At 40.3% G+C, this 27,728-nt stretch overlaps 1 protein-coding gene across 1 annotated transcript in view; it reads left to right on the forward strand.

Moving 5' to 3' along the window:
- Positions 1–27,728, forward strand: part of NTRK2 (neurotrophic receptor tyrosine kinase 2) — a gene marked incomplete at both ends in the record, with an annotated part of 199,766 nt that overhangs the window by 58,225 nt on the left and 113,813 nt on the right. Inside the window, 2 exons of the mRNA XM_084278353.1 lie at positions 766–865; positions 21,078–21,149. Of these exons, the coding sequence (XP_084134479.1) occupies positions 766–865; positions 21,078–21,149 (172 nt within the window). The remainder of the gene's footprint in view (positions 1–765; positions 866–21,077; positions 21,150–27,728) is intronic.

Here is a 27,728-nt window from a genome sequence, read left to right on the forward strand (position 1 = left end):
GAGTATCAGGTGGCCAGCCTGGTTGATATGGCAGCCTCCCTCCATCAGCACCTCTGTAAAGCAGCAGCAGAGACTGTGTACATTCATCTAGTTCAGAGATCATCTAGTTCCAACCCCCCTGCTATGGACAGGGACAATTCCACTAGAGCAGGTTGCCCAGACCTTCATCATGAACCAGAAAGTGGACTGTGAGTTGGGATACTGTGCTAAAAAACTGGGAGGATCGCAGTCTCGTCTGATAACAGAATCATTAAACATCTGAGGGTGAAAGGAACCTCTGTAAATCCTCTGGTCCAATCCCCTCTGCTTTAAGTGGGGCCATCGTGGTTGCTCAGGGTTGTGTACACTCTGGTTTTGGTATCTCTGGGATGGAGACTCCACAGCCACTCTGGGCAATCTGTACCAGCTTACAGCCTCCTTCACAGTAAAAAAGTGTTTTTCTATGTGGTTTGCTTACATGTTTTCTTACAACGTGCCACTCTGCTGGAAGGGAAAGGGGTGATGTGCACTCCCTCCCACCTGCCTGGAATGTGTAGGATGTTGAAAAGTTGTACTCAGAGGTGTCTGAATCTCTGTTCTCTGCAGGGTGGAAGAAACATCAACAAGTGTCTGTTTACTGTACTCTTTGATCTGAGTGCAACTATTTCCCAGTTGAAATGAATCTCCTTACCTAATTGGGCTAATCTGAATGTATGCTGAATATTTTTGAAGATAGTTCATGAGAACTAAACAAGCAGGTCTGTCTGTGTCCTCTTTTTTTTTTAGGTGTATGTTGTGGTGGGAATTGCAGCACTGGTGTGCACTGGCTTAGTAATAATGCTTGTTATTCTGAAGTTTGGAAGACACTCTAAATTTGGGATGAAAGGTAAGCAGGGTTGTTTCTTCTACTTTCCAGAATTGTTGTGGGTTGTTATGAGCTGATACTATTGGCTTTGGCACTGAGAGCAGTCAAAATAACCAGATTTAAGTACCATCACATTCAGTGTTTTGTTTATACATCAGGTAAGTAAGGGCAGAGGCAGATGTAGATAGAGCACAGAATTTTGGATCAAACTCTTCTACTTTTCTTTTTTTTTTCCTACAACAAAACCCATTTCTGTCCCTTCTGCTGCAAGGCCCTCTGGGACACTTCCTGGAATTAAATATTACTCAAGTCGGTGTAAGTAGGAAAAAGATAGGAAATGAAATTTGTTCTGCTATGAGTTTGATTACGACAATTTGACAAGAATCTGTCCTGTAAGTGAGAGGTACTTCAAACCATACTACCATATCACATTAACGCGATTCAAGGTGAAACAACGGCAAGAACATTTCCAGTGGATCCTGTTATTCTAGTGCTTTCTGACAGATGTATTTTCTTGAGCTTCTGTTTGTATCTTGGGAAGTAGCAACTGGAGAGAGTAGCACATGCACATGTCCCTGTGGAAGGAGGAAATCTCAGCCTTTGCATTTATTCATTTATTTATTTTACAGCCAGATGGAGGTACATTTAACACAGAGGTACCTGCAACAACTCCGTTACTGTATTACTTTACTGATATCATCAGTCTGTGTCTCGGTGTATGGGTAAAATTGTACTTTGAAACAAGAGAAAAAGAATCAAATACTTGCTGTCTTGTTGCAAGGACTAGAAAGTACTTGCTTTGATATGTGCTGAAGGAGATGAGTTTTCATTCTTAAGATATATAGGTGAGGGTCTGTGGAGAGAGGGGTAAGTAATCTCTTGGTAGGCATCTGTTAACTCCATGTCCTTCCTCTCAGCTCTGCTGTTGACATTCTACCACATGGATATATATTTTGGTGATCTATACTTTCTCTTGACAAGTGCTCTTTACAACGTTATATGCTGTGTAATTTGTGTTTCTATATTCTGTTTAAGAGGAAGGTTCCTGGAAAAAATGAGATTTGAGCAGAGCAGTTACGTAGTTGGTGCAGATTAGCTTGCTGGGATCGTAACCTTTTCTCTCACCTCTTTCTGATATGACACACAGTCTCTGCTCTTTGGGGTAGCACTAAAAGAGGACAGCCATTGTGAAGTATCCTCAATAGCAACATGAGCCAGCAGGGTAGAGCTGCAGAGTTCTGGCCAAAGACTAGAAGAAAATATTCAGCAACTGAGCAAGATTTTTTTTTTTTTGTGTATCTGAAGCTTTCTGAATTGCATTTAAAGAGCTGAAATATGTGGAAACTAAATGAGAGCAGCAATGAGAAATGCCTGATGTTAGCTCTTTAAAGCTGAATGATTGCTAGGTTTTCAAAATTTACATTAAATATTTTAATACAACATTAGTGGAGGCACTAGGATATAAACTCTAGAGAGTCTAGGGAGAATGTACAAAGTTGAGTTTCGTGTGGCAACATGTTAAGCTGCCTTCCAGGAAGCTCCTCTGTGTTTAGTTTTTCATATGTTCAGGTATGGCATTTGTCACAGAAGTAATGATCTTGCCTATCAGTAAGTCTGACCTCAGTGGTCCTTTTTGTTACACAGTGGTCCATATAGGTCATATGTTAGTAGGGATACCGTTCTGGGAAAATGACTGTGTGAAATCATGAAAGGGCAGCAACGTCATATGTGGTATTTAATTTTATTCTTTAAATGTGACCAGTGATTGTTAGGAAGATTAGTAAAATAGGTTCACAGTTTGGGTACAGTCCTTCCAAAACTAATTACAGGCATGATATGTGTGGTAATGGTGAAATGTAACTGTGAGCTACAAGGAACTCTTGAATGTTTGTTAGAAAGGAGTGACCCTCAGTTGTCCCTGAAGTCAACCTCAAACTTTTCCAAAGTTTGCATTCACATCTGAGCTCCACAGTCTAGATCTATCTGTAGTCCAAAGTCCCAGAAACATTCTGAAACGTTTATCATCATCGTTATGACTGAATTTATATTAAAGCAGTATTTAGAGACCTGAGATTAGAACACCAAATCAATATGTAATAGCCAGACTAATAATAAAATATTAGATGCTCTGAAAAGCCTGCAGCCTAAGAATATATTAAGAATTCATAAATGAAGATAAACAACCAGGGCTATTTGAGCATGAGGAGAATAAGGCAAAGATTTTTTTTTTAATTTAGTCAGTATTGGTCAGTACAATACATTCAAAATGTGTATCTTGGAAAGTCTAAATAAAAGGATCAAGCCAGCTACCTACAGATTCCTTGAGTCATGTACCATTGAATTCAGCAACAGCAAAATTAGTCCCAACTTAGCGTACAGACATTGTGTTATACAGGTGGTTTAATAAAGTCTTAGTAGGGAAGTGGGAAGGAGTAAAATGTCCAGATTGCAATTGAAAATATTTATAAAACTAGATAAAAAAAAATCTTCTCAAATCTTCCTCAGTGGATATTTTGGATTCATAAGAAGGAACTTCCTGAGTTGCATCAGGCAGAAGTACACCAAAGGCTGTGCTTCATTTTTCTATTGTCTTGTGAGGGTACAACACAGTCACCTCAGACACCCTGTCATTAAATGTCTCCCCACCCTTCTTCAGCACGCAGTTTGGAAAAAAAATAGAACAGTCTCTCAGTAACTGGAGCAGTCAAACTGACACTCAATGGCATTTTTCATGTAACTGTGTACATGGAAAAAAATTCCACTGAAAATCGGAAGGAGACATGTAAATAGGTAATCAGCCCTGTGTCCTGAGGAAATGGCTTTATGTAAGGCATGGAATTTTCACCCCATTTAGGTTCACAGCATGCATCTGTGGCTTCTTGAAGACATTGTTTTATGCATCATATTTTTAATTGTCAGTTTGTCCCATCCTTTCCAAGGGCACCATCTTTCTGCTTCCTAGACTGTGTCCTTGCTGACTCCTCCTGCGTTTAGAGAGCATCTCTGATGCTGCATCAGAGATGCCTGTACCTGGAAGCAGGGCATAGGCTAAAGAGCCGCAGAGACTGCAACAGAGCTCACATGCTCCCATTGTCTTCTTTCCATTGCTGCACTGAGCCAGAAAGAGTCCTCCTGATGTAATAGAGAGCACTGGGCCCTCTGGGAGCTCCTAGCACTTTGGCAGTACTGGTTGATCTCTTACCAAGATCTGTTGAAGAGCTGTATAAAAGTAACTTACCCTACCTTTTAGCTTGTGTCTGCTTTTTGTGTATCTAAGGTGAAGGGACGATTTGGGGTATGTTAATTTCTCTCAGTTACCTTTCCAAATATAGTAATAGCATTTTTTTTTTGCTGGTGAGGACAAAACCCTCACTCACAACTAGTAACAAAACCATTTTATTTGTGATATTCTGGATTCTTGCTGAAGTTGGGTTCCACCACATGAGGCAATTGTTTTAATTCTTCCCTTGCTTCTTTTCACTCTGTTTTTTAGATCTAGGGAAAATAGCAGGTTCCGGTGGTTACTTCAGGAACAGTGTTGGTACATAACTGGTCTGTGATCTGTGCCAGAAGAGACTTAAAATTGCGTTAGTACAAAAAACCCAGTACTGTTCCTTGTACTCTATGGATACACTGCGATATTGTGCTAGACTTCCAGACTTCCATTGCAAAATTCATTGGAGTAACTGGTGAAAAATATCTCTATTCCTCTGCTTGTGTACATTTTAAACACCTTCATATACAGGGTCTGTTGAGAACAGCTTTGTGTGAAAAGCTGCTTTTCGTTTTCTGAATCTGGAGGTGACGTTTTTTAAACCCTTGCAAGATGCTGCAGCATAAATGATGAAAGCTTCAGTTAGTTTCTTAAATGTATTAAGATTTGTGGGTTGCTCTTATGAAACACCTTGGCTGGCTTGCCTGTTTGCTTGCTGGAGGATGTGAAAGTGCTTATGGTGGGAATTCACTGAAGGCTGCCAAGACAGCTCTTACCATTTTGTGTATATTTCTGACTCCACCTAACCATCTTATGAAACTGAAAAATAACATAGGAGATGGAGTAGAAAGGACAGGGGAAGGTTTATGAACTCCCTAAGAGGATTTGTGGAAGAATAATTCTACCTCTGTTTCATTCTACCTCCTGTATTGAAAAATAAATATAAATAAACAACTACTTCCAGCATAACCAATATTTTTTCTTCTCTGTGTGTCATTCACTGTATTGGTTTTTAGTTGTAAATTCTTGTTACATTTTGAGCTTTAGTCCAAAAGACAGTACAGGAGATGGCAGCTTGGAACTTGTCTTCAATTGCAGTGTGCTTCTCAGCTGTCTTACAGTATTTTCGTTTGGATAAGGAACACTGTACAACTACATGATAAAAGCCTCCTTACAGAGCAATACTGTCATTCTGGTGCAATGCATCCATGATGACTTACAGTCTTTAACCCTCATTTACCTGAGTAATTGTATTCACATGTCTTTAAATACAGTGCTGTCCAGGTATGAGTGGAGTGCTGTACTGTTCTGTTTTCACGTGACTGTTTATTGAGGCTTTTGCATATTCTTTTGGATGTAACTTTAGGACCAGCAAGAAAAATCTTTTCTGTCTTACTTGTCAGTAGGCATATAACAAATGGTTGTAGTATTCTCTTCTCTAATACATTTTACTTGACTCCATGGTGTTGTGAGGGGGGTGGTGATTCCAAGAGACTTCAAAACAAACCATACCTCATTCACATTAGTGATTGAAGATTTCAGGTTTTGGAGAGTTTACACAACTCTGAGCAAGTGAAGTACCCAGGAAAAGAGAGCTGTTCTGTTTAATATTAACATGTCTTGTTTAAGTGATTCGGTTGCTTATAGGCTAGGGAAAGAATGAAATTCAGATAGAATAGAAGAGGTTTTATTCCTAGTAATTCTAAACCAATGACAAAATACAAACTTTGCATCTTCAGCAGAGACCTGCAGTTTGACACATTTGATCTAATGTTCAAATTGGTTTGCAGTAAGCTTGCAGCAAGGCTTCCTGGACAGTTTTGCTTTGTTGTCAGGAAATTAAGAGGATTGGTTTGTAGCTTGGGAACGTGCTTACTGCTTGACCTTCATCAACTCACCAAAATCCTGAACGTTTTGAGTTTCCATTTGTACGTATAGAAGTGATTTTGTGCTGTGTTGTACCTACCCAAATGCTGATTCTGTGGGCGTTGATCTTTTAATGTCTTTAGAACATTTCATTATTTAGTCAATGAGCAGAATATAAAAGAGGGATTAATTCATGTGAGTCAGTGTCGTAAGATAAGGTGTAGAAAAAACGAACGTGCTCAAATCCACAGTATTTTTAGTGAGCAGACATGTAAAGGCAGTGATGATATTGCTCATCGGAACCACACACAAGATGCTATTTTTATTGTTTGACATTGGCATTCCAGTCCTTGCAGTCATGGGCATATGATATAAATTGTCTGTCTCAGGTGCAGCACTTCTGTAATGGGGGGTACTATTATTTACTTACACATGAACATTCGGAAGATAGAGTTGTTAATGCTTTTAAGTACCTTACTCTGAAGAAGCAGATTGCTCTAAGTACTTCAGAGAATGAGAGTTCTTATGAACTGATCCGTGAAAGTAATTTTGTGTAAAGGATTTTACAAAGATCTTAAAATATTGAAGCCACCACTCTTGTGTTCCAATAAAGAAAAGAAGTGTCTCTTCAAGCATTGTTTTGGGGCCGTGTCACCCTACCAGAACATCCTGTTAGGCATTTCTAGTTTTCCGTTCCTGTTATTTATAGAAAATTTTGTCTTCTGGTCTCAGCTTCTAGTTTTCCTGAGTCTGATCCTATAGTGCAAGATACAAGAGAGGAGTTTGGCTCTGGTTCTGTATTAGCAACAAGCCAGTAGAACATGTGATCTACTGGAAACATCTCAAATGTGGAGCTGGGAAATTGTTAACGATGAGGTGGTGCATTTGACAATGTGATCTCCTTTGGTTGCAAAAATCAAATTCAATTGTAATGATTGAGGCAGAAAAGGAGTTATTAGCTGTTTGACAGCTTTTCATGATTCAGACTGCTATATTACTGGGTATTATTAACACAGGTAAATTGTGTGAGCTCTCATGTTTGTTACTAGTAGAAATACATGGAAAGCAAGTGTAAAGAAATAGTTGTTGTACACCACCCCACCTAAAAAAAAGAAGGAAAAAAGTATACAAGTAAGTGATGAGATGAAGGAGTACACCTGTATGTGGTGTGTGTGAAATTAAATGAACTGGAGAACTATGGAGATGATTAGTAGAGCATAGCTTAGAGATGACATGGAAAGAGTCTGAAGAGAAATGAGACTAATAATAGATGCGGTGGAAAGGAGGAGAGCTAAAAATCATGGTTGCCAGGGCTCTGCTTTGATACAGGCTCTGAGGCTTACAGGAATAGCACAGTTCCTAGATGATGGTAGTAGCAGAAGAGTAAGTCATAAAGGTATAAACTGAGGAGTTCAGTTTACATCCGCATTTGCTTCACAAGCCTTTATTTTACAGACTCCAGAGTTTCTCCTTTAGTTTCTCACGTGTAAACGTTGAACACATACCTATATTTATATTAACTTTTGTCCATAGAAAGGTCATGCTGTTTTGGGAATGCATTAGTTTGTCAGGTTAGCCCCTGGAGAACTCACAGGAGGAAATACGAGAACAAGAGGAATAGTAGATGAGAGAGAAGGTGGGTCATAATAATTAAATGTTTACCTGTGGTCAGAATGAGATCAGGTACAAAGATAGGTCAGAAGAAGTGTTCTGATGTGGAGAATGAAATGGAAGAAAGAAAAGGAGCAAAGAACATAAAAAACAGCCTATGGGTTTTAAAAATTTCTTTTAGAGTGTCCCCAGTTCTCTAGTTTTAAGCACTGTTTGCTACAAAGTACCTATGTCCTTGGTTTTGATCACCATTCAAGGAGATGTTGAGGCTATGTAATGATAAAAAAACTAGATGCTAAGAAACAAGCAGCTCTTCAACAACATAGGTGAGAACATGACTAGAAGAGGGATCGAAAGTATTCCTGTTAGAGATGAGGTCTGTTCTGTGATCTTCAGCTGGGAAAGAGGCAAACATGGAAGGGGCTGCCAGCAGAGGCATCGTTAGAGGTTGCTCCTGGGTGCTGGTACGGCTTGTACTGACTTGCCACAGGACAGCTAAGGCTGGCAGGCACTGCAAGAGTGTCTAGTCCAACCCCCGGCTCAGACCACGGGGAGCTACTGCTGGTTGTTAAGGGCTGTGTCCAGCTAGGGTTGAATATCATCAAGGATGGAGACTCCACATCCTCTCTGGGAAATGTGTGATAGTGTTCAGTCACCCTTAGGATATATATTTTTTTTACCTAATGTTTACATTAAATTTATCTATTTCAGTTTGTGCCCATTGCTACTTGTCCTGTCACTAGACACGTTGATGTGTACCTGCAGAGGAACAAAACAGAGTTCATGAAGGTGGCATGTGGACAGACACCTTCTGAGCTCTGATGTGCTGCCTTTGAATACTCCTTTAATTGTGAAGACAAGGAAATACTGAAAGGTTGCAGTAGACTGCATGCTATTTACAGTACAACAACATCTTTTTCAGGAGAAATTATTTGTCTCAGGCATGTGAGTCTCAGCTGAGTAACACCACTGGAGATTACAAGTATCTGTTGTGTAGGACTTTGCTACCATACTTTTACAATACCTGTTGGATTTTATGTGAATTTCCTTCCATTTGCTTTCAAAGAGTGATGTGGAATCCTTCTTTGATTGACTTGCATTGAATTCCGATTTCTGCCTCTGAAGTTTGAACCTTTCCTCTTCTTTTTCTTGAGCTTAGGACAAACCCTGTCCTAAGCTCAATTGCCCTTCTTCATAAAGTTCTGTTCTTAAATGCCTGGCCATGTTAGCTACTTACCAATTCTGTTTGCAGATGCTGTGACCTTAGTACAGTTGGAATGCCCTTTTTTGTTTTGTTACTGTAAAAGCATTCAGAGTTGAATTTTGCACAACTGGGGAAGATTCACCATGGAATCAGGGCCCAGCTGACACAGACCACTGTGCTGTAGCTCTCCTCACAGCAGTCGCCATTCTGCCTCATGCAGTGGAGCTGTGTCTTTTAAAGGAGTATGGCTGGAATCACAAAAGTGAAGACTCAGATTTAGGTATGTTCCAGGAAAATTTATGTGTCTAGAAAAACCCCACAAGCAAAAAATGCTCAGTAATTGAATATGATTTTTAAAGTTTTCAGACGCTTGTTTGAACTTTTCCCAAATCAGGCAAAGGGCTTGTTCTTGCTTGCCCGATTTTGCAAAAAAACCCCAAACCCATAGCAACAGCCTTTTATCAACAGCTTCCTTTAATGCATTTAGAGATGCCTTTGTTTTGTTTGTACAGTCTCATGGCATGATGCTTTTTGGATCTGAATATTTAGAAAAAGCATTGAGGATAAGATCTCTTTTTTGCCAGATTCGCGGTTTCTACTTCCAGAATGAACAAGAAGTGCTGCATAGCCAATGTTGTAGCAATGCTCTTGCTGCTTAGGAAGAAATGAGGAAGTACAAAAGTTCACAGGGATTAAGAAAAATTAAGACAAAAGGTAGAAAATCTGCTTGAATATCTAGTAAAAGAAATACTTAAGATTTTCTTTCAGTTCCAGGCAAAAGTTCAAGTAAGATTGTTTTGTTTGAATGAATGGGTCCTTTTTATATCTCTTTGCCACTCTGATGCATGTTTATCATCTCCCAGGATATCTGTAACGCAGGAGCAGCTTTGTATATTGGCTGTTGACGCAGCTGCACCACTGCAGCCCGTGAATTCCCAGAGGTGTTTTCCTTATGGGCAGCTGAACACACCTTTTCCAAGTGATTTGCAGCGGCTCTCAGTTGTTCTCTTCCCAGAGATGCTGCACTTCCCCAGTGCTTCCTTACTGCTGCAGTGTAACTGTGTGCCTCTGCCTCACACAGGCCACAGTTTTAGCCTTTCACACTTATTTATTTAGAGTATTAGGGCTATATTCAGTCCTCAACCTGTATGATAAGGGTCAGTGTAAGGTTCAGAATAATATATTTTCGATAATACCTTTTTTCCCCATAAACGAGTGAAGAGGTGAAATGGGAATGGTCCTCTCTGTTTCAAAGTACCTTTGTGTGCTGCCCTCAAAGCCCATATTCTCCTGACACCTGCTTGATACCCTACATAAAAATCAGAATTGCTTTTTTAATCCAGAGGCTCTCGTTTTCCTTTTTTTGTCCTCTGCCCTGTTTTTTTCCCATGCAATACTCTTCATTTTGCCAGTACCAGGAAGAACTGATGACACTTCCAATATGGAAATGAGAAACAAGATGTAGCAAAATGAGATCAATCTTATTTCTTTGAGATTTTTTTCTTCACAAAAATTAAAGGTGAGGTTGAGAATCTTTCTGGTTTGTTTTGTTCGATTTTTTTGAGCTTCTTAAAAAAAGGCAGTGGGTGAGAGCAATTTTCTCCTTGGAGTAAAATGGACAAACTATTCAGTAACATTTATTCTAGGTCAGTTTTATTCTCAGTGCTGAAGGTTAGTACCACTGATTCTTCAACTCTTCGGTGTAGCTGAATGCCCAGGAGTAATACTAACATTCAAGAAGTGTTTTGAAAAAACCCTTCATGTGTTCCCTGACAGATGACAAAGTATTTGGCATGAAGCTTCATTTCTTCCTGGCAGTTTGGCCAGCCAGTCCAACTGTGGTGCTCCTCCCTTTACCAGCCCCTTCCTTCTTGCCCGCTCTGAGCATGGATGGTATGATAATACAGGGCTGACATGTCTGAGAACTCAGGCATTTCCCTTATATCCATTTTGGATTTTGAATGCATCATGCTTCTGGAGTAACGTGAGGGGAGAAGATAGCCTGCAGTCGTGGCACAATCTCAGCACTGCCGCAACTCTCCCACAGCTGGAGAAGGTAACTCCTCCCTTGTGAGGAGTGCCTGTGTTCGTGGATTTGCCTCCACTTTTGGCAGGGCCAGCCCTAGCAAGGAGATGGGCCCTATATAGCCATGTAACGTAGGAGAACTTTGATTCTGGTTGGAAGATGTTTTGAGTAATTCAAAGTTGGAGAGCAACACTCCCTTAAAATAAGTGAATAGCGTTACACTAACCCTTTGTTTCACAAGGGAGTGCTCAGAGGCAGGAGCTGGTGGCCACAGCTGAAACATTTGTCACAGAGGGCTTCCAAGAAAGGTTTGTGACCCAGTATCTCCGTGCTCTGTCAGAAAGTTGCATTTCTGTGATTTGTAGGATTAGGCAGCAGCAGCAGTGTATCTCACCGAAATACTCCTTTTTCCACAGTAGTGTTTAAACCAGATTTTCTTGGCATCCCTTAATTTTTTGTAGAGGGCCATTGCAGTGTTCCCATCCGTGACCTCTAGAGCTGCACTGTTGCCTGTGCTTTTCCTGTGGCACATGTGGATATGTACTAAGGTACTAAGAGCAGCCCATGTTTTAGGTCTTTGGCTGACTCTGATGCAGCTGTTCATTTGCTAAATGTCTCTCACACTCTACTTGCTTGAGGGTCAAACTCCGTGTTTGTGGCTACTACCAGCTAAATATTTTTGTCTATCTCCATCCTCTGTGAGGTTTCCTGTGAGCTCTGACAGCCCTCAGTCACTTTGGAGAGCGGTAGATAGCCTCTCCTGCTAAATTTATCTTTCTCCTTGCTTCTTGGTGCCAACTTGCCAGCTAGGCAGATATTGTAAATGCTTCTCATGGTGCCTGAAGCGTGTGCATTGCAGCTGCTCTTGGCAATGGCCTCTCCCTGCACGCTCCAGGCAAAAATTAATGCAGGCTATTCTGCTGCCATCAGAAGAAGTCATGCAGCCTGCCAATGGCACAGTAAACCCCAGGTGCCCTGTGGGTGCAGGTTGTGAGACAGGTGAATGGCACAAGGCCTGTTCCCTGCCTAGAGGCTGTGAGTTTAAGAGATACAGCTATTAAGCATGAAGGCATCACCTCTGGCGCATGAAATCTTTAGGCTGCAAAGGTATTTTTGATGTGTGACTATGTGCTTGCTCAGTTGTTTGGGGCTTGGACCTGATGGTCTTTCAAGGTCCTTTCCAACCCCTACGATTCTGTGATCTGTAATCCCTCAGGCAGATACTTTTGGTCGGTGTGCTTACTTGGTTGTATTGACATGGATGTTCTTCTGTTTGATGCCTGCTACACACAGGAAGGCTGTCAAGGCAGGGAAAGTTTCCTTTGTGTCCCTCAGAGAAACTGGGGACTGTATGCTTTCAGGCTGTTGGACTGTATTGTCCTGAGGCCTTGGAGAGGCTTGGATAGTTTGAACCCCTGCTTTTCCCTTTGGTGTGGTGGAGAGTTCATGAGGTCATGTGTTTCTGCAGGGACTGGAAACAACTGTCCAGTTGCATGGTTCAGATCCAAATGTGCTCAACTCAAATTTTGAGGAGTTGGTATTCCTGAGGGAGGGATGAGATTGTCTTACTCTGCCTTCCTCTTACCTCCCTTCTAGGGCAGCAGTGATGTCACCTGTGGCAGCTCAGGGCTGACGCCCTTGTGGTGTCCAAGGGAGAGGAATTCCTACTGTGTGTTTGCAGTCTTTATGCAATCGCATGTGACTGATCTCTGTACTTTCAAAAATGCCCATGCCACAGTAGGTACTTAGTATTAATAACAATGGCATCACCTAGCATTTAAGTGCTTAGGTACTGTAGTGATGGTAAATTTCCCAAATTTGACTTGCTCCCAGCATCCAGGACAACGTTTTTGCTGAGTACAAGCTATACTTCTACAAACAGGTGCTTTAACTGCAAAAAAAGGGTAAAGATGAGCATTGTTGTCACTGACCACTACCTATACAAAAAGGATGTTTGTGTGCACCATTGCATACACTGGCTGGCCTTGGAAGAGTGATCTCTTTGCCACTGAGATCCCACACTTAGTGCACACTAAATTAACTCCTGTCATTTATTACTTTCCTTTTAGGCATAAAGAATTGAGCTTCTAAGATTTTCCTACTGCCTCTTCCAGCTGCCATAACTCCCAAGTTTATGTAAATTTTAAGTAGACCAGCTAGTTCGATACCCTGTCTTTCTCCAACTCATTCCATCGTGGCTGACAACTGATAGCCTTTCTCCCATGTTACAGTCTTGAAAATGCATTCAGGGCAGTGAGGAATATTATGCAAATGCTTTAAATTGGAAGTTTTCACTCAGTTCAACAACATGGTCAGCAGTTTGTTTTCCTTCAGTGTGAGGGGAAAAAAGAACCTCAGCTACAGCAGAGGCTTCAGAATTCAGTGTTTATTGCTGTTACCTTTTCAAATACCTGTCTTAATGCTTAAAAATGAAGTAGTGTCCTTGCTAAGTGGGGGGTGGGGTGGGTCGGGGGCAGGTGTGGAATTTTGAAAAGGGGAGGAGGAAGTGGGCTGCATAGAATGAATCGTTGGCATCTAAAGATGTTGGTATGCTGATGGCATCCTTCATTTAAAAAAAAAAAAGTCAGTGAGCCTGGCTCTTTTTAACACAATGGCCTCTTTATACTGCCCTGCCAGTAAATGAATGTGGATGGGAATTGGACTCATTTAGATTGATGGTGGTTAGTATTTCTTTGGGGAGAGAAGTGCAGCAGGCAGAGGTCCTGCGGTTGGCTGTGTCAGCTTCCATGTGCATCTAGGAAAGTATCTTTATAGTATCACGTGAAACTAAATCCTCCCAGAGAATAGGTGGAACCTAATCTTGGCCTTTAGCTTCTCAATTAACCTTGGCACTGTAACACACTGGGCTCTGGATTAGGGAGGCGTCTTAGAGTGGTTCTTAAACAGCTTTATAAAGAGGGGATGAAGTACCAGTTTTTTTCTGTAATATTGCTTCCAGCTGTCAGGACGTAAAGGTATCAGAAAAGAGCCCCAGCTGTTAAGGTCTTTCCTGAAATCTGCTGTGGACAAGATGTGGGCCAGGATCAATTCTTTTAGGTGAGTCTTAGCTACAAAAAAAGGATATAGAAGAGGAAGTTTGAGGAACTGAAATTTTAGAGGGTGCCCTTAGCTGAACCTCACATGTACCTGACTGCATTGTCTGATCTGTGAAGAATGCAAAAAACATACATCACAAAACATATTTTCCTGATGCCAGTAAGAAAACCGCATGTGTCTATTGATAGGTGTGAATACAGGTTGTAGCGTGAACTGATGAACCCTTTTTTACAGACCGAGGGGTTCAGGTACATTCATGTTTGTGTTCATGATTCCTGGTTTGGCATATAGCCTGTCAGTTACAGGCAGATAAATAATCCTAAATGTGACTCAAAATAGTTTTCTGCTTTGTTTAACAGAACTTTATGGTGTTTGAATGTTTTTATTTGTCCAGTATAGTCATAGTTTAGTCACGTAAAAAGTAAATATACCAGTTTTTGAGATACTTCATGGCTTCACTGCTTATGATTCACCTCTTCCAAAGGTGATTGTGACACATTTCTCTTGTTTAATTTCACTAAAAGGCATTGGTAATCATGCAAAACACATCTAAAATTTCAAAGATGGAAAAGTAAGAAAAGTGATTTCTGTATGATTTGTCCTGATTCATGTTGCCAGAGTGATCAGATTAATTTTTTCCTTTACTGCAATATAAAGTTTTATATAAATATTTTGTCTGTCTTCAGCAGTAGTAAAGGCGGTTGGAGGTTCCTTTTACTGGCATCCCCTTGACCACTACTTTGTGGAGAAAATTACATTTTCTTCTTTCTTTCCAACAAGGCCGAGTGCAAGGTCCTGCATATGGGTCAAGGCAATCCCAAGCATGAACACAGGCTTGGAAGAGAATGGACTGAGAGCAGCCCTGAGGAGAAGGACTTGGGGAAGCTGGTGGACAATAAGCTTAACATGAGCCAGGAATGCCCACTTGCAGCCCAGAAGGCCAACTGTATCCTGGGCTGCATCAAAAGAAGTGTGAAGAGCAGGTCAAGGAAGGGGATCCTCCCCCTCTGCTCTGATGAGATCCCAGCTGGAGTACTGGGTCTAGCTCTGGGGTCTCCAACATAAGAAGGATATGAGTCTGTTAGAGTAAGTTGAGAGGAGGGCTACAAAGGTAATCAGAGGACCAGAGAGAGCTGGTCTTATTCAGCCTGGGGAAGAGAAGGCTCTGGGGACACCCTATAGCAACCTTCCAGTACCTACAGGAGGCCTACAAAAGAGCTGGGGAGGGACTTGTTATAGGGGTGTGTAATGATACGACAAGGGGTAATGGCTTCAAACTGAAGGAGGGTAGATTTACCGGACATAAAGAAGAAATCCTTCCCTGTGAGAGCAGTGAGGCCCTGGCACAGGCTGCCCAGAGAAGCTGTGTCTGTCCCCTCCCTGGCAGTGTTTGAGGGCAGGTTGGATGGGGCTTTGGGCTACTTGGTGTAGTGGAGGGTGTCCCTGCCCATGGCAGGGGGGTTGGAATTACATGACCTTTGAGGTCCCTTTCAACGCAAACCAGTCTGTGATTCTGTGAATGTGAGACTGACTGAAAAGAGTTCAAGGATTGCTTTGTAAAGAAATGTAGTGTGTGGCACTTTGGATTGAACAAATACCTCTGAACCATGAGTCATGCAAAACTCTTAGCACAGAAGCTGAATGATATGTTATATAAAGGTAATAGGAAATTCAGTCATGGGTCAGGACTACACTGAGTAAGGACTTGGATGTAGATGAGGGAGATTGTAGCCAGAGAGCTGATAGTCCAAGACTAAGGCCAGGTGAACCTTTTGCAATTCATTCAGTGAGCTTCATGAGAAAAACAGATAGTAGTTTGAGAGATGAATGGGATTGCTTCTTTTTCTTTTCTTAAAGAAAAGGCAAGATGATAGCCTGCTTTCATTGCAGGAGAAGTTGGGCTAAGTGAGAAGTGATAGAGGAGCACAAGGTGAAAAAAGAGGTAAGGGAAGCTGGGAGGGGACATCTTCCAGTACAAGTGAGAGGACTACAGGAGGCGAGCAAATAGGGTATTAAATTGTGATTGGGAAAAAGGGAAAGACTGTGGTCAAGGAAGATGTCATATAACTAAGTGAAAGCAAGCCAAAGAAGGCAAAAATCATACCTTTTTCCAGTTTTGCACTGAAAGGACTGATTTTATTCCAAATAAAAGAGCAAGAAGAGATGAAGACAGAAGCCCAGAGTTGTGGAGAAGTTGCTGGGATTGAAGATACAATAGTTAATTATGATAAGGAAAGTGACCCTAACTTTCATCAGTTGGAAAGATGATAAAAACAAGGTAGTGTGATTTCTTGTTCATTTGGGAATGGCCCAACCTGGCTTCGAAAGGGTGTCCCCTGATGTCATGCAGAGGAGCAAAAGCAAGATGAAAGCAAGAGAAAAGGCAGTGAGAGGGGAGAACTGAGAGGTGTGGAGCGTCAGCACTGATTAACTCCAATGAAGTAAGAGAAAGGCCAGATGATATGCCCCAGAACAACAGTGCAAGAGTCCATTCTAGGCCAGGCCAGTACTGGGAATGAGTTCTTCACAGGTATCTTACAAAAGGTGCCAGACCTAGTCCAGTCATCATACCTGGGACCAGGAGCTGCTCTGACCTGTGTGAAAGCAGAGTGAAAGCTTGGGAAGACATCTTTTCTCTCCTTTCTGTCTGTTGCCAACTTGAAATCAATCTCTTGCCGTCAGTGGAACATAAGGTTGTGAGGCTGGTTTGTTACGGTGGAATTTGATACCAGAAGGTATATATGTTTAAAATAATACTATGGGACCAGTGGAAGAAATCTGTGCCTCTGTTGTGAGACATGTCCAGCTTCTTAGCTGACTTAGTGTCCTGCAGTCGCTTGTCTTTTGCAGTGCTCCTCATTGAGTCCATTTAGTTAGGAATTCCAACATAGCTTTTTAAGATTTGCACATTGTAGGTTTGCACATTTTCCTTCATGTGTAGTCACTGTAATGCGCAGCTCATCTCTTTCTCTCTTGCTTAAATAAGTGTCCTTATCATTAACCAGCCCACTTGTTCTTCACCTGTGATCTTTTAATCTCCTTTGGGTGTCTTTTCACAAGCATGCAAAAGTGCAAATTCATGGTGAGCAGTTTAGGGCAAAAGGGATAATCTCCTTTTGAGTGTGATTTTGCTGTATAGATTTTTTTAATCACCAATGCATTTTCTGTAAGATAATGGTTAGCACTTTATTTGATGACATTAATTCAGTAATCATTGAGTATAGAGACAGCACTGTTACTACAGTAGTTTTTATGTCCTATTACTATAGAAGGTACTTGTAATTAATTCTAGTAGTAGTAATCCTTGCCTTTGTCAGTGTTACCATATTGTCCTTGAAAAAAAGGGTATTTCTAAGGAAGATTTCTAATCTTTAGACAGTGGAAATACTGGCAATTGAATAGGCAGTTTAATCACATGGATTTTTTGAAAGTAGCCAACTTCCTACACGTGTGAACGCATTGTCTTTGACAGCCCAGGGCAGATACAGCCTGTGGTCATCTCCCGGTGCACACCGTGTGGCAGTGTGGGCAGAAGGTTTGGCATTTTTTCTTTCCTTTATTGCATGGTAAACAGCAGAAAACTTCTCATATTTTCACCTTGTCAGTATACCTTTCTTTGTTGCCCAACATGTCTCTGAGAGGAAGTATCTACAACCAGTGATCAGTCAGCTGCTTGATGGTTTTGTTGAAGTTCCTTTGGTTTGATGACATTTCCAAAAATATCTGGGGTGAATAATTTTCCAGTCTTTTCACATGGCTGATTTCTTTAATTAAGACATTTTGAAATCAGAAAAGCAGTTCAGTAACCTGTATTATGACTTCTCTTTAGAAATCCATTAGTAGTTAGAGAGTAACTTGTTAGATGAGCCAAGACTGAAGAAGGATGCTTTCTTGGTGATGCAGGAAGTAGCACAGTAGCTGGACCTACTTAAAGAATAGCTGTTGGACACAATTTGTAGGAAAATCTGATGAATGTCTTGAAGAAGGAAAAGTCACTAAGAAGGAAGACCTAGTGAAATGTTAGATAAGTAGGGAGAAAGTTACCACACACCTTCCTGTGTCTCATTTAACAGTTGGCTTTCTGCTCCCCATTTACACTTCTATATTGCTTTAGTGCTAATCAATACAAACCAGCAGTTTGGATTTTTTGCAAATTATAGCTTTTCACAGAATTTTAGTTATTTTATTATAAAAAAACCCCAAACTCTTCTCATTTCTTAGGGCCAAATGGGTATTCCTGATAGAACGTATGCGCAAAGGCCTTTCAGTCCTAGGAAGGCTCCGAAGACTGGGAAATTGTAATCTCTGTCAGTGGGTACTAATGAAAGCCAGTGGCACAGGCACTGAATAGCATCTTTTGGTTGCTTACAGTAACAAATGTAATATGCATAAACACACATATGTATATGTATATTTAAAAATAGATACAGTATATATATTGCTATATATTACATAAAATACACAGAAAAAGTTGTTGCCTAGAGGTACTTCCTGTTATCTTGAATGAATTTGCTGGTTTTTTTCCTGAATAGGTCATAAATGTGCTGGTTTTGATGAAGCCTGGAGAAAGAACCACTTGGATATGTAAAAAACAGGAGTTAGGAGCGTGCTGTGGGAGCTCATTAATGATTCAGGATGGTTGGTTTCAGTTTCCCCTCCTTCCTTTCACAAGGCGAAATCCGATAAATACTTTTCTTCCAAGGTCACAGTTGCTGCTTGGTCTCTGTCCTTCTCACAACCCTTACCCAACCATATAAGTGTTTTGGAGGATTTAAAGGATTTAATTACCAGTTTAATCGAGGTTGTCATCAATAACATAGCCAGTCTCATAAGGAAAGCTGTATTATTTATTACAGGAGAGAGCTCTGTCCTCATCCGAGTACAGGGGTGCTGTGTTCTGAACAGCTTCTTTTCAGTCATGAAAGGGGCTTTTCCCTTCCCTTCCTATCCCCTGTAATCCTGTGGTTGCATTATGTACAGGAGAGCTGTTAAACAGTGGTACAGCAATCTTAGATACTTCATTTTACGAGATTTATAAAATAGAGTTCAGTTTGAGAAAATTTTCTGTCTTTGCAAGGAAAAGGATGTTGCCACTGCATGTGTAATAGTACTTCATAACATGTTTTGGCAATTTGTTTTTCCAAGTGAAAGGTTTATTTAAAAAAATAATTTAAACAGTGTACATTTTTTTCCTTTATTTAGCAATCAGTTTAATGTAGACTAAGTAAACTTGTTACATACTCAATAACTTTCTGAAGTTACATTGTAAATCCTAAGGGGAATACCAGATTAGTATTTTAATTGCAGGAAAGGAAACAATGTTCCTGTAATGGGGGTGGAAACCTTTGTCCCTGTAAAACAGCTTTCCTGTTTTGAGAAATATATAAGCAGTCACTCACAAATACAGAAGAATAACTTAATGTCTTAATATCTTTTCTTTGGAATCCTGTTAGATTATTCTCTCAGCCAAGGATTTTCTTCCTAAACAGACTGCTAAATCAAGGTTTGATGCTTTGTCAAGAGGCCAGCAAAGCTGCCAGTCCTTACTTACATAGTTCAGTTTTCACATAGACATCATATTGCTGAACAAGGTCTGCTTTTGAAATTTAAATTCTATAGTTTAAAATTTATATTTAACATCTGTTAACTTTAGTAGAATGACCTGGATGTATTTGTAGGAGCTGAAAAAGTTGGTCCAGTATAATTTTTATGTTGGCTGAAAAATAACAAAATTTAGGGCATCATCTCTTCCTTCTTCTGCTTTTTTTGAAAACCTGGACAAGGGCAAAGATCTGAAGTCATGACAAAATGCGAATTTATCATAATAATTTCAGGAGTGAGCTCCTGAAGGTCAGCTTTACTGTAGAAAATTATGAACACAGTTAATCATGCTTGTTGAACATGACGGATTCAAATTTGCTGTGGGTTGTAATCCCTAATCAGTCAACGAATGTCTGCAGTTCACTTTGCTCTTTCTACTGACATTGTACTTAATATGGGTCAAACCAGTTTTACATACATTCTATTGATTTTATGCTGTTCATAAAATGCTAGTAATAGAAAGTCTCTCTCTGTTGTTTTTTCTAGGATCTTAATGTTAATATAATTTCCAAGGGAAAAGCTGCTCAGTGACTCATTTGAAATATGTTGGAAGGAATTTGTATGTACATACATAGAAATGTGCAGCTACACGAATTTTCAAGTGGTATAATTTAAGCAGATGATTTAATTTGAGCCCTGCCATTTGGCTGGGGTTTACTTTTATACGTTTTTATTGTTAGGCATTTGTCTTTATATTGAATTCATAATGTCCAGGTCTGCTGGCTACAGATTTGTTGCCTTGGCACATGAAGTTCATTTTTTCATGTTGCAAAGAATACGTGCACTGATAATCTGAGAACTCTGGACAGAGAGGCTTGGATTTACAGCTCCTTTGGTTTATGCTTCTTCTGATGCTGCATGCCAAGCTACCTTGCACTAGAACAGGAGATGTGGAAACCTGTTGTTTTGTTGCATTCATACCTTCTGCCTTGCAGTAAGCAGCAAGGGAGCAGCAGAGCCTCCCCCATGACAGACAGCAACTTGCAGAAGCTTTAGGCAGTGCAAGTTGGCTACAGGTTAAGTTCAGTCCTGAGAGTAGGGTGGGCCAGGTGTTGAACAAGCAGTTTTGATGTTAGGTCTCCTGAGGATTTTTCAATGCAGTGAATTACTGGTTTGGCTGTTACTGAATTGGGTTTTATCTGTATATGATCCCCAACAAAAGCAATAGCCCCAGACAAAACCCATAAACCTCATGCAAAAAGTGCACTCCATGCAGTATGACTACTTGTTTACCCTTGACTATATTGGAGGTTGTCTTACCTTAAGTTCATCTAAGCAAGCCAAGGATCTACACTGAGAAGAATTTGGTCAGTGACTGAGTATCTCTTCACTGCTTATCACAAAGCATGATAAGCCATGCGTATTTCTGTAGCTCTAAAACACAAGTGCAAGCTGTATCTGGTAGAGTCCAGTCCAGAAAGAATCAGTAAATAGTAACAGCCCTCCTCATGGTATAGATTGTTAACTGAGAAAAATGTGAACTGGGAACAATCTAGAAGTATCACAATGGCTGTTTTGTCTCCTGCAGAGTAGGATGGAAAATAAAGGAATTGGTGAAGAAATATAAATATATATAGAAAAAGAAAAGACTAGAATTGGCAATTGCAAACCAAACCCTTGACAATTGCATTAATGGTAATGCATTCCATTCCAGTTCATGGTGAAGTAAAAGGAGTTGGTCTGGTAGATCAAATATGGCTTTCATTGCAAGACTGCGACAATGAAGGTGAGATGATAAAGCTATTCAGACTCCTAACCTATAAAGAGCAAAGACTGTATTATTTTTAAATGTACGTAGTGAATTTACAGAATTACTTATTCTTAGAAAAGATGTCACTATAAAATACTACATTTGTTTTCAGTTATATTTCTGGGATGTGTATCTTCTTTTATGTATATGTACGTGTATACATACACTTTTGGTTGAAAAAAAAATATATGCAGACAAAATGGTGAATAATTAATGATGCATGTTAGGTTCCCTTATGAATCTGGGAGGTTCTTTTTGTGCAAATGTCAGGGCTTTGAACAGACTGAAAGTGATTTTATTCTATTGAAATATTTGATAAATTGGTATGAAGTAAACAGCAGTGTGGGAATGTAACTTGCTGTCTTGTTTTCCTCATTACAAATACATTGTGAATCAATTGGTAAGAATCCACTTGGTGTACACAAACCCAGCTGTATAGCTAGGGAAAAGTCCCAAGTATTATGTTTAGACTAGTGTCTTTAGTGCATTTGGGTTGTGTTTTTTGGTGTTTGGGGTTCTTTGGTGGGTTTTTTCTTTTTTTTTTTTTGTAATTTTGGGGTCTTTATTTTAAAGTTTGCTAGCATGATTTCAATCACCATCTTATTTTCCAGTCCAGACAAGAGTAAAATCACAAGAGCTCAAGTACTCGTTAATATATTTTCAGACAGAATGTAAAAAATGCTTTCTGTTCCATCAATATTGATACATGGCACCAAGCCCAAATAATTAGAGCTGGCCAAATACCAGGCTTTTGTGTCTTACATTAACAAAATCGGTTTGATCAGTTTGAAAATTATTTAACCAGTTGCAATACTAGCATGTATTTTACACAACTGAATCACCTCTTCCATTATACTTCAAGTAATCAGGAATAACTCAATTCTGTATTATCTGTTAAGAGGTCTCCCTGGAGAGTAGGCACAGCATGTGGTTTGCCTGTGCTATATAATTTCATTTGGTTCTGGGGCAAAGCACAGCAGTGTTTGAGGCTACCGGTATGGGGCTAGGGTACATTCTCTGGCCCTTGGGGAAAGGCATAGGTCAAATCCAGATGTTTAAAACTCATTTCTCCCTCATCTCTCATATGTACTGTGCATTGCATATAATTCCTGAACCATGATCTCCGTTGAACCATACTCCCGGAGTCTGGGAGGATGCTGTTTATCTTACATGGATTAAATAATTGTGGATAAAAAAGAAGATACACCCTTGCTCAAGCAAGGATACAAATGTACCCTGAGACTCTTTGTCTTTGAAATCTTTAGCTTAGTACCTGGGCCTGGAAACAACTTGGCTTGTACATCTCATTTTCACTAAAGAGTTCCTGGCTTGTTAAATAGTCTGGATCTTGTGTGTCTGTTCCACATCTGAATTCACATGTAGGTAGGGTGCAGTCATTCAATCTCTAACTTGTAGCAGCCTTGCTTCAAGTAAGTCTGGGTTTATTTCTAGGGAGATATTTTGGGAAGGTGGGGATAAGATAGAATCCCATCTCATGAAAGGAAGGCGGGTATAAACCCTATTGCTGATTCTTTCTGCAGTAGCACAAGTAGAGGGTACTACCTTGTCCAGTGCTAACAGCATCATAGCATCATTACCAGGTGCCAGGGACTCCTGGCCTGTGATTTTTGCAGGCTGGGACCTGTTTGAATTCTGGAGCCCAAAAGTAGACAGTCATTCTGTTTGCCTGTCCAAAGAAGAGCCCAGTGTATTGTTTTGGCTATTTATTGATTGAAAAGGCAGGGAGATTTGACTGTGAAGACTGAGGACTCTGGGTGTGTTAAACAGTGCCTTTAGGGGGAATCACCACCAAGTAAAGCATGAATCTCTCTTAATTCAGAAGAGTTTTGTTAATACAGCTAGGAAACCCTTATTTCTGTAGAAAGATGGAAATTCAGAAGGCAGACCTTGGCAATGCTACAGAAATAACCGAGCAACAGTACTGTTCCTTTCCTGGTTCTGTCCCTAGAAAGTTAGATGACAGTTATATGTTTGGGAGTGTTTTTCTGTGGTTGAGTAATAGGGCAGGAGCTTGCTCCACGTGCAGAGAGAGGAAAAGGAAAGCTGTTCACACAGCTGGGAAAGCATTCTTAGTTCATCAGTGATAGCAGATGAATAGGACTTGAATAGGGTATATATAGCATACTGTGTGCCAGACATGGGTAAGAAACCCAGCAGCTGTAATGGCAGGAACACAGTTTCAAGTAAGAGTCTTATTCACTTACTTGCTAATAGTTTCCCCTGGCAGTTATGGCAATAAGCAACTGAACACGATATCCATTATAGACTCATGTCTAATTTATTTCATGTTAATTAAGTTTATAATTACATGGTATCATTTAGTAAAATTGTTTACTTTCTCCCGTAAAGTTGCTGAGTCTTCAGATGGAGCTTTTGGCTGTAATTTAGGAGCAGTGAGCCTTTTAAATATAGTATGTGTTTTATTCTGTCAAAAAAGTGCTATAACAGGTAGAAATAGAGTGAGAGTTTCGCTTTTCCCCCAGACCATTTTCGTTCTCCTTTCCTTGGTGTGTCCTGTGAAGAATGCTCCTCTGAATAGAGATCTGTATTGTGCCCATGTAAAACTGGGAGCACAGTGAAGTAAACAAAGGCCAGGCTAGAAAAAGTGCACATTGTTTTCACTTTGGCTCCAAGCAGATGTCATTCAGAAGACTGAAACTGCTTCATTTTGCTGTGCATTATTTTTCCTTAAAAATGTTCTTCATCTTCTGTGTTTGGGAGGACTCGCTCCCAACTTAACTGCAGTATCTGGGGAGAAAGAAAAGTCCTTGCAGTCTTGGAAGAGTTGTGGGACCTGAATGCATATACAACCTGCCAACAAAATGTGTACCAGACTTCGAGATGGCTTTTCAGGAGTGTAAATCCACAAGGTTCATGAGGAAACCTCCCATGCGTCATCCTTCTCTTTTCTGAAAGCCTGTTGTTTTGCTATGGAGGAGGACTGCTGTAGATAAAATTCAGTGGAAGACAACTGTAAGATTGTCTGTTCCTTGTGCTGTGACATGAGGATTTGTGGAAAGAGATAACTAGCAGTGATTTGGGGGGGTATTCTGAGTTTCTCCCTCTAGGACCTATGTCTTAATTTTCCTATATATTTTTTTTTCTAACTGGGACTTTGCTGTCAGTCCATTATCCTGATCATTGACAATGCCCAGATTAGTTTTTTTAAGAGAGATCACTAATTGCCACATGGAAGTGTCTGAAGATTAGTATTTGTAAAGGAAGGCAGTTGAGACTAATGAAGTAAAAAACAAAAGAATTGTTTTACTAGAGACACTCAGTGATTAGGATATGCATCTTGTCAGAAGTATTCAGACTTCACAGACTCAAGGTAAAATGTCATAACAAGGAAGCTGGAGAATTGTTCAATAACAACTATGAGGCCTGTAATGATCAAAGGAGTTAATATTGTTGTAAGGCAACAGTAAGCATTATAAATTAATATATATGATATAGTTCCCTAACTCATATAGTGCTGGAAGGAGCAACATTATTTCCCCGATATGTAAAAAGACCTGGCTTGCCATTCTTGTAAAAAGGCCATATATTGAAAATATGGAATGTCTATTGATCCTTGGAATTATGCAAGCTGATGTGATAGTAGAGTTGGCTTCAATGTTCAGGTAGAGACACAACGGTTTCAAAGTTGACAGTGATTCTCTTTTTCAAAGGGATAAGGCATAATTATGCCGTGTCCTTCTTGTGCTCTGATCTTATTTCTTATGGCTGTAAACTGACACTTGTCAAAAGTTTATCTGTGTAGTAGCATTTCTGTATTTTATAGGCATACCCATGAGTGTATTAAACACAGATGCTAGGGATGTCATAAGGTAAGCCTTTTTTCTTAACAGCTTTGACTTGCAGAAAGCTTTGTGAAAACATTCCCTCATATATTCATTGATCTCTCAGGTATACAGTGTTTCATGCAAATTAAGTGTAAAATAGCCTGCAGATGTTCATGTTTTAAACTGTGTGTGTAGATAGTAATTGCTGCACCCTTTCCTATGAACTGACTTTCTAATAATGCATGTTTTCTGTGGTTCTGTGGGAAGCTGCTGTTACTGCGGACATCTGTTTATGAGACGCAACAGTTCACAGAATCATAGATAAAATATCATCTATTTCCCTCATCATCAAAGATCATCTAGTCCCAACCCTCCTTCCATGGGCAGGGACAACCCCAGATTGCCCAAAGCCCCATCCCACCTGGCCTGGAACACTTCCAGGAATGGGATATCCACAACTTCTGTGGGCAACCTGTGCCACTGCTTCACAATGAAGAATTTTTTCCAAATATCTAATCTAAATCTACCTTCTTTGAGTTTAAAGCCATTACCCCTTGTCCTATCACTACACTTCCTGATAAACACTTCCTCTCCAGTTTTCCTGTAGGCCCCTCTTTAGGTACTGGAAAGCTGCCGTAACGTCTCCCTGGAGTCTTCTCCAGGCTGAACAAGGCCAAGTCTCTCAACCTGTCCTCATACATGAGGTGGTCCAGTCCTCTGATTACCTTTGTGGCCCTCCTCTGGAGTCACTTCAGCTGATCCATATCCTTCCTATGTTGGGGACCCCAGAGGTGGACACAGTACTGCAAGTGGGATCTCATTAAAGCAGAGTAGGGGGCAGAATCGCCTCCCTTGACCTTCTGGTCATGCTGTTTTTGATGTAGCCTGGGATACAGTTGGCCTTCTGAGCTGCAAGCAAGTATTTGTGGCTCATGTTGAGCTTTTGATCGACCAGTACCCCCAGGTCTGTTCCCTCAGGGCTGCTCTCAACCCATTCTCCACTGAGCCTGTAGTTGTATTCAGGGTTTCACCGGCTCATGTGGAGGACCTTGCTCTTGACCTTGCTAAACTTCATATGATTCACACAGGCCCACCTCTCAAGCCTACCAAGGTCCCTCTGGGTGGCATCCCTTCCCTCAAGGGTGTCAGCTGCACCACAGAGGTCAGACTGCCGAGTGTGCGCTTGATCCCACTGTCCGTGTCTCCAAGAAAGATGTTAAGCAGTGACAGTCGCAGTACCGATCCAAGAGGAACGCGAGTTGCTTACTCACAGTCTCTCACACTCTGATCACTTTTATTCACTTCTTATTCACTCTTACTCACTTTAATTTGTTCCTGAGTTAGAAGCTGTGCAGAACATTTGCATTTACTAGCTCTGAGTGCTGGTGGTTTAAGATTCAGCTGTTAATGTCCTTGACTCTCGCTAATTAGTAGCAAGCAAAACAACTGCAGCAGTACTGTAAAAGGAAACGTCTGTTTGATATTGCACTGGAAGGCATGAGGGTAATGATTCTCCTTGAGAAAGATGCAATATATTTCTCCTTAAGAGTGCTGAGCACAAATGTGTCATTTTCCACTGCCTGCTTGGAAAATGAGCACATCTTTCCAATGTATCATACTGTGAAATGAAATAAAAACTCCCAAATCAGACTAAGGAAAAAGCAGATTAAGATATTAAATGATCCTTGTTAGCAGTGTAGAGGACTGTCAGCTGCAAATATTTTGGCCTCTGAAATGCTGAGTAGACAGGTCAAGTTTTACCATGTCTTGGTTCTAACTCATTTCACACTGAGAACAGCTTTATAGGGTTCTGTAGTAAAGTACATGTAATTCTGTTTGATCCCCTTTCTCATTTTATGAACTTGTAGATCAATGAGACAAACCATTAAATAGATTGAATGCTGCCTACAACACTAATGTTAATGGCTCCAATTTTATTAAGCCCATTTGGAAATCTCATATAGGTGGCAGCATCCATTAAATGACAAACTGTTTCCTTATCTGTGGAGCGTGAATTTAAACATTTGAGGGAAAGCTAGTGATAGCGGAAATCTTTCTAACATATTGCAGTATTCTAAAGAATTGTAAAGGAGAACAAAACCAAAAAGTTATGGGTTACTGCAAATAGTCCTGAGGTTAATACGGCACTGTATCGTGTACTGCGTTCCTGCTGATGGAAGCAACTGGAGCATATAAGAGGGTCAGGACTCTTAACTTGATGTACAACTTCATGGGATAGACTGTTTAATGTCTTCTGGTCCTATTTTTGCTGATTACCAAATAAATTCCATTTTTAGAAAATCTGATCTGGAGAGAGAGACTAATATGAAATTCAGATCCAAAATTTTCTGGGAATCCTGGCCTCTAATAAGTTAAGACTGTGTCCAAGACTGCATGATTTCTAGTCTTAGGTTTTCATTTGTTTGTTTTCTATTCATGCTTTTATCTTTGGGTAAAAAAAAAGTAGTATTTATATAGATCATTAGAGCTCTTAATAACATAAAAGAAAATTACTGTCTTGGTGCCTCATGACGTAAAAGCAATGTTTAGAAATGAAAAGTTGCAATAAACATTTGTTACTGTGCTCTGAAACTCGAGGCAGTACTGAACCTGGTGCATGCAAAATCCTAAGAAAAAGTAAGGATTTATTCAGACAACTTTATCTTCTGCTTCTGTGTAGGCATTGCTCTAATGAAGCAAGACATTATTCTTCTTCATGCAATTCTCCAGAAAACTATCCAGGAGCCTC

The sequence above is a fragment of the Gallinula chloropus genome (assembly GCF_964237585.1).
Source record: "Gallinula chloropus genome assembly, chromosome: Z".
Lineage (NCBI taxonomy): Eukaryota > Metazoa > Chordata > Aves > Gruiformes > Rallidae > Gallinula > Gallinula chloropus.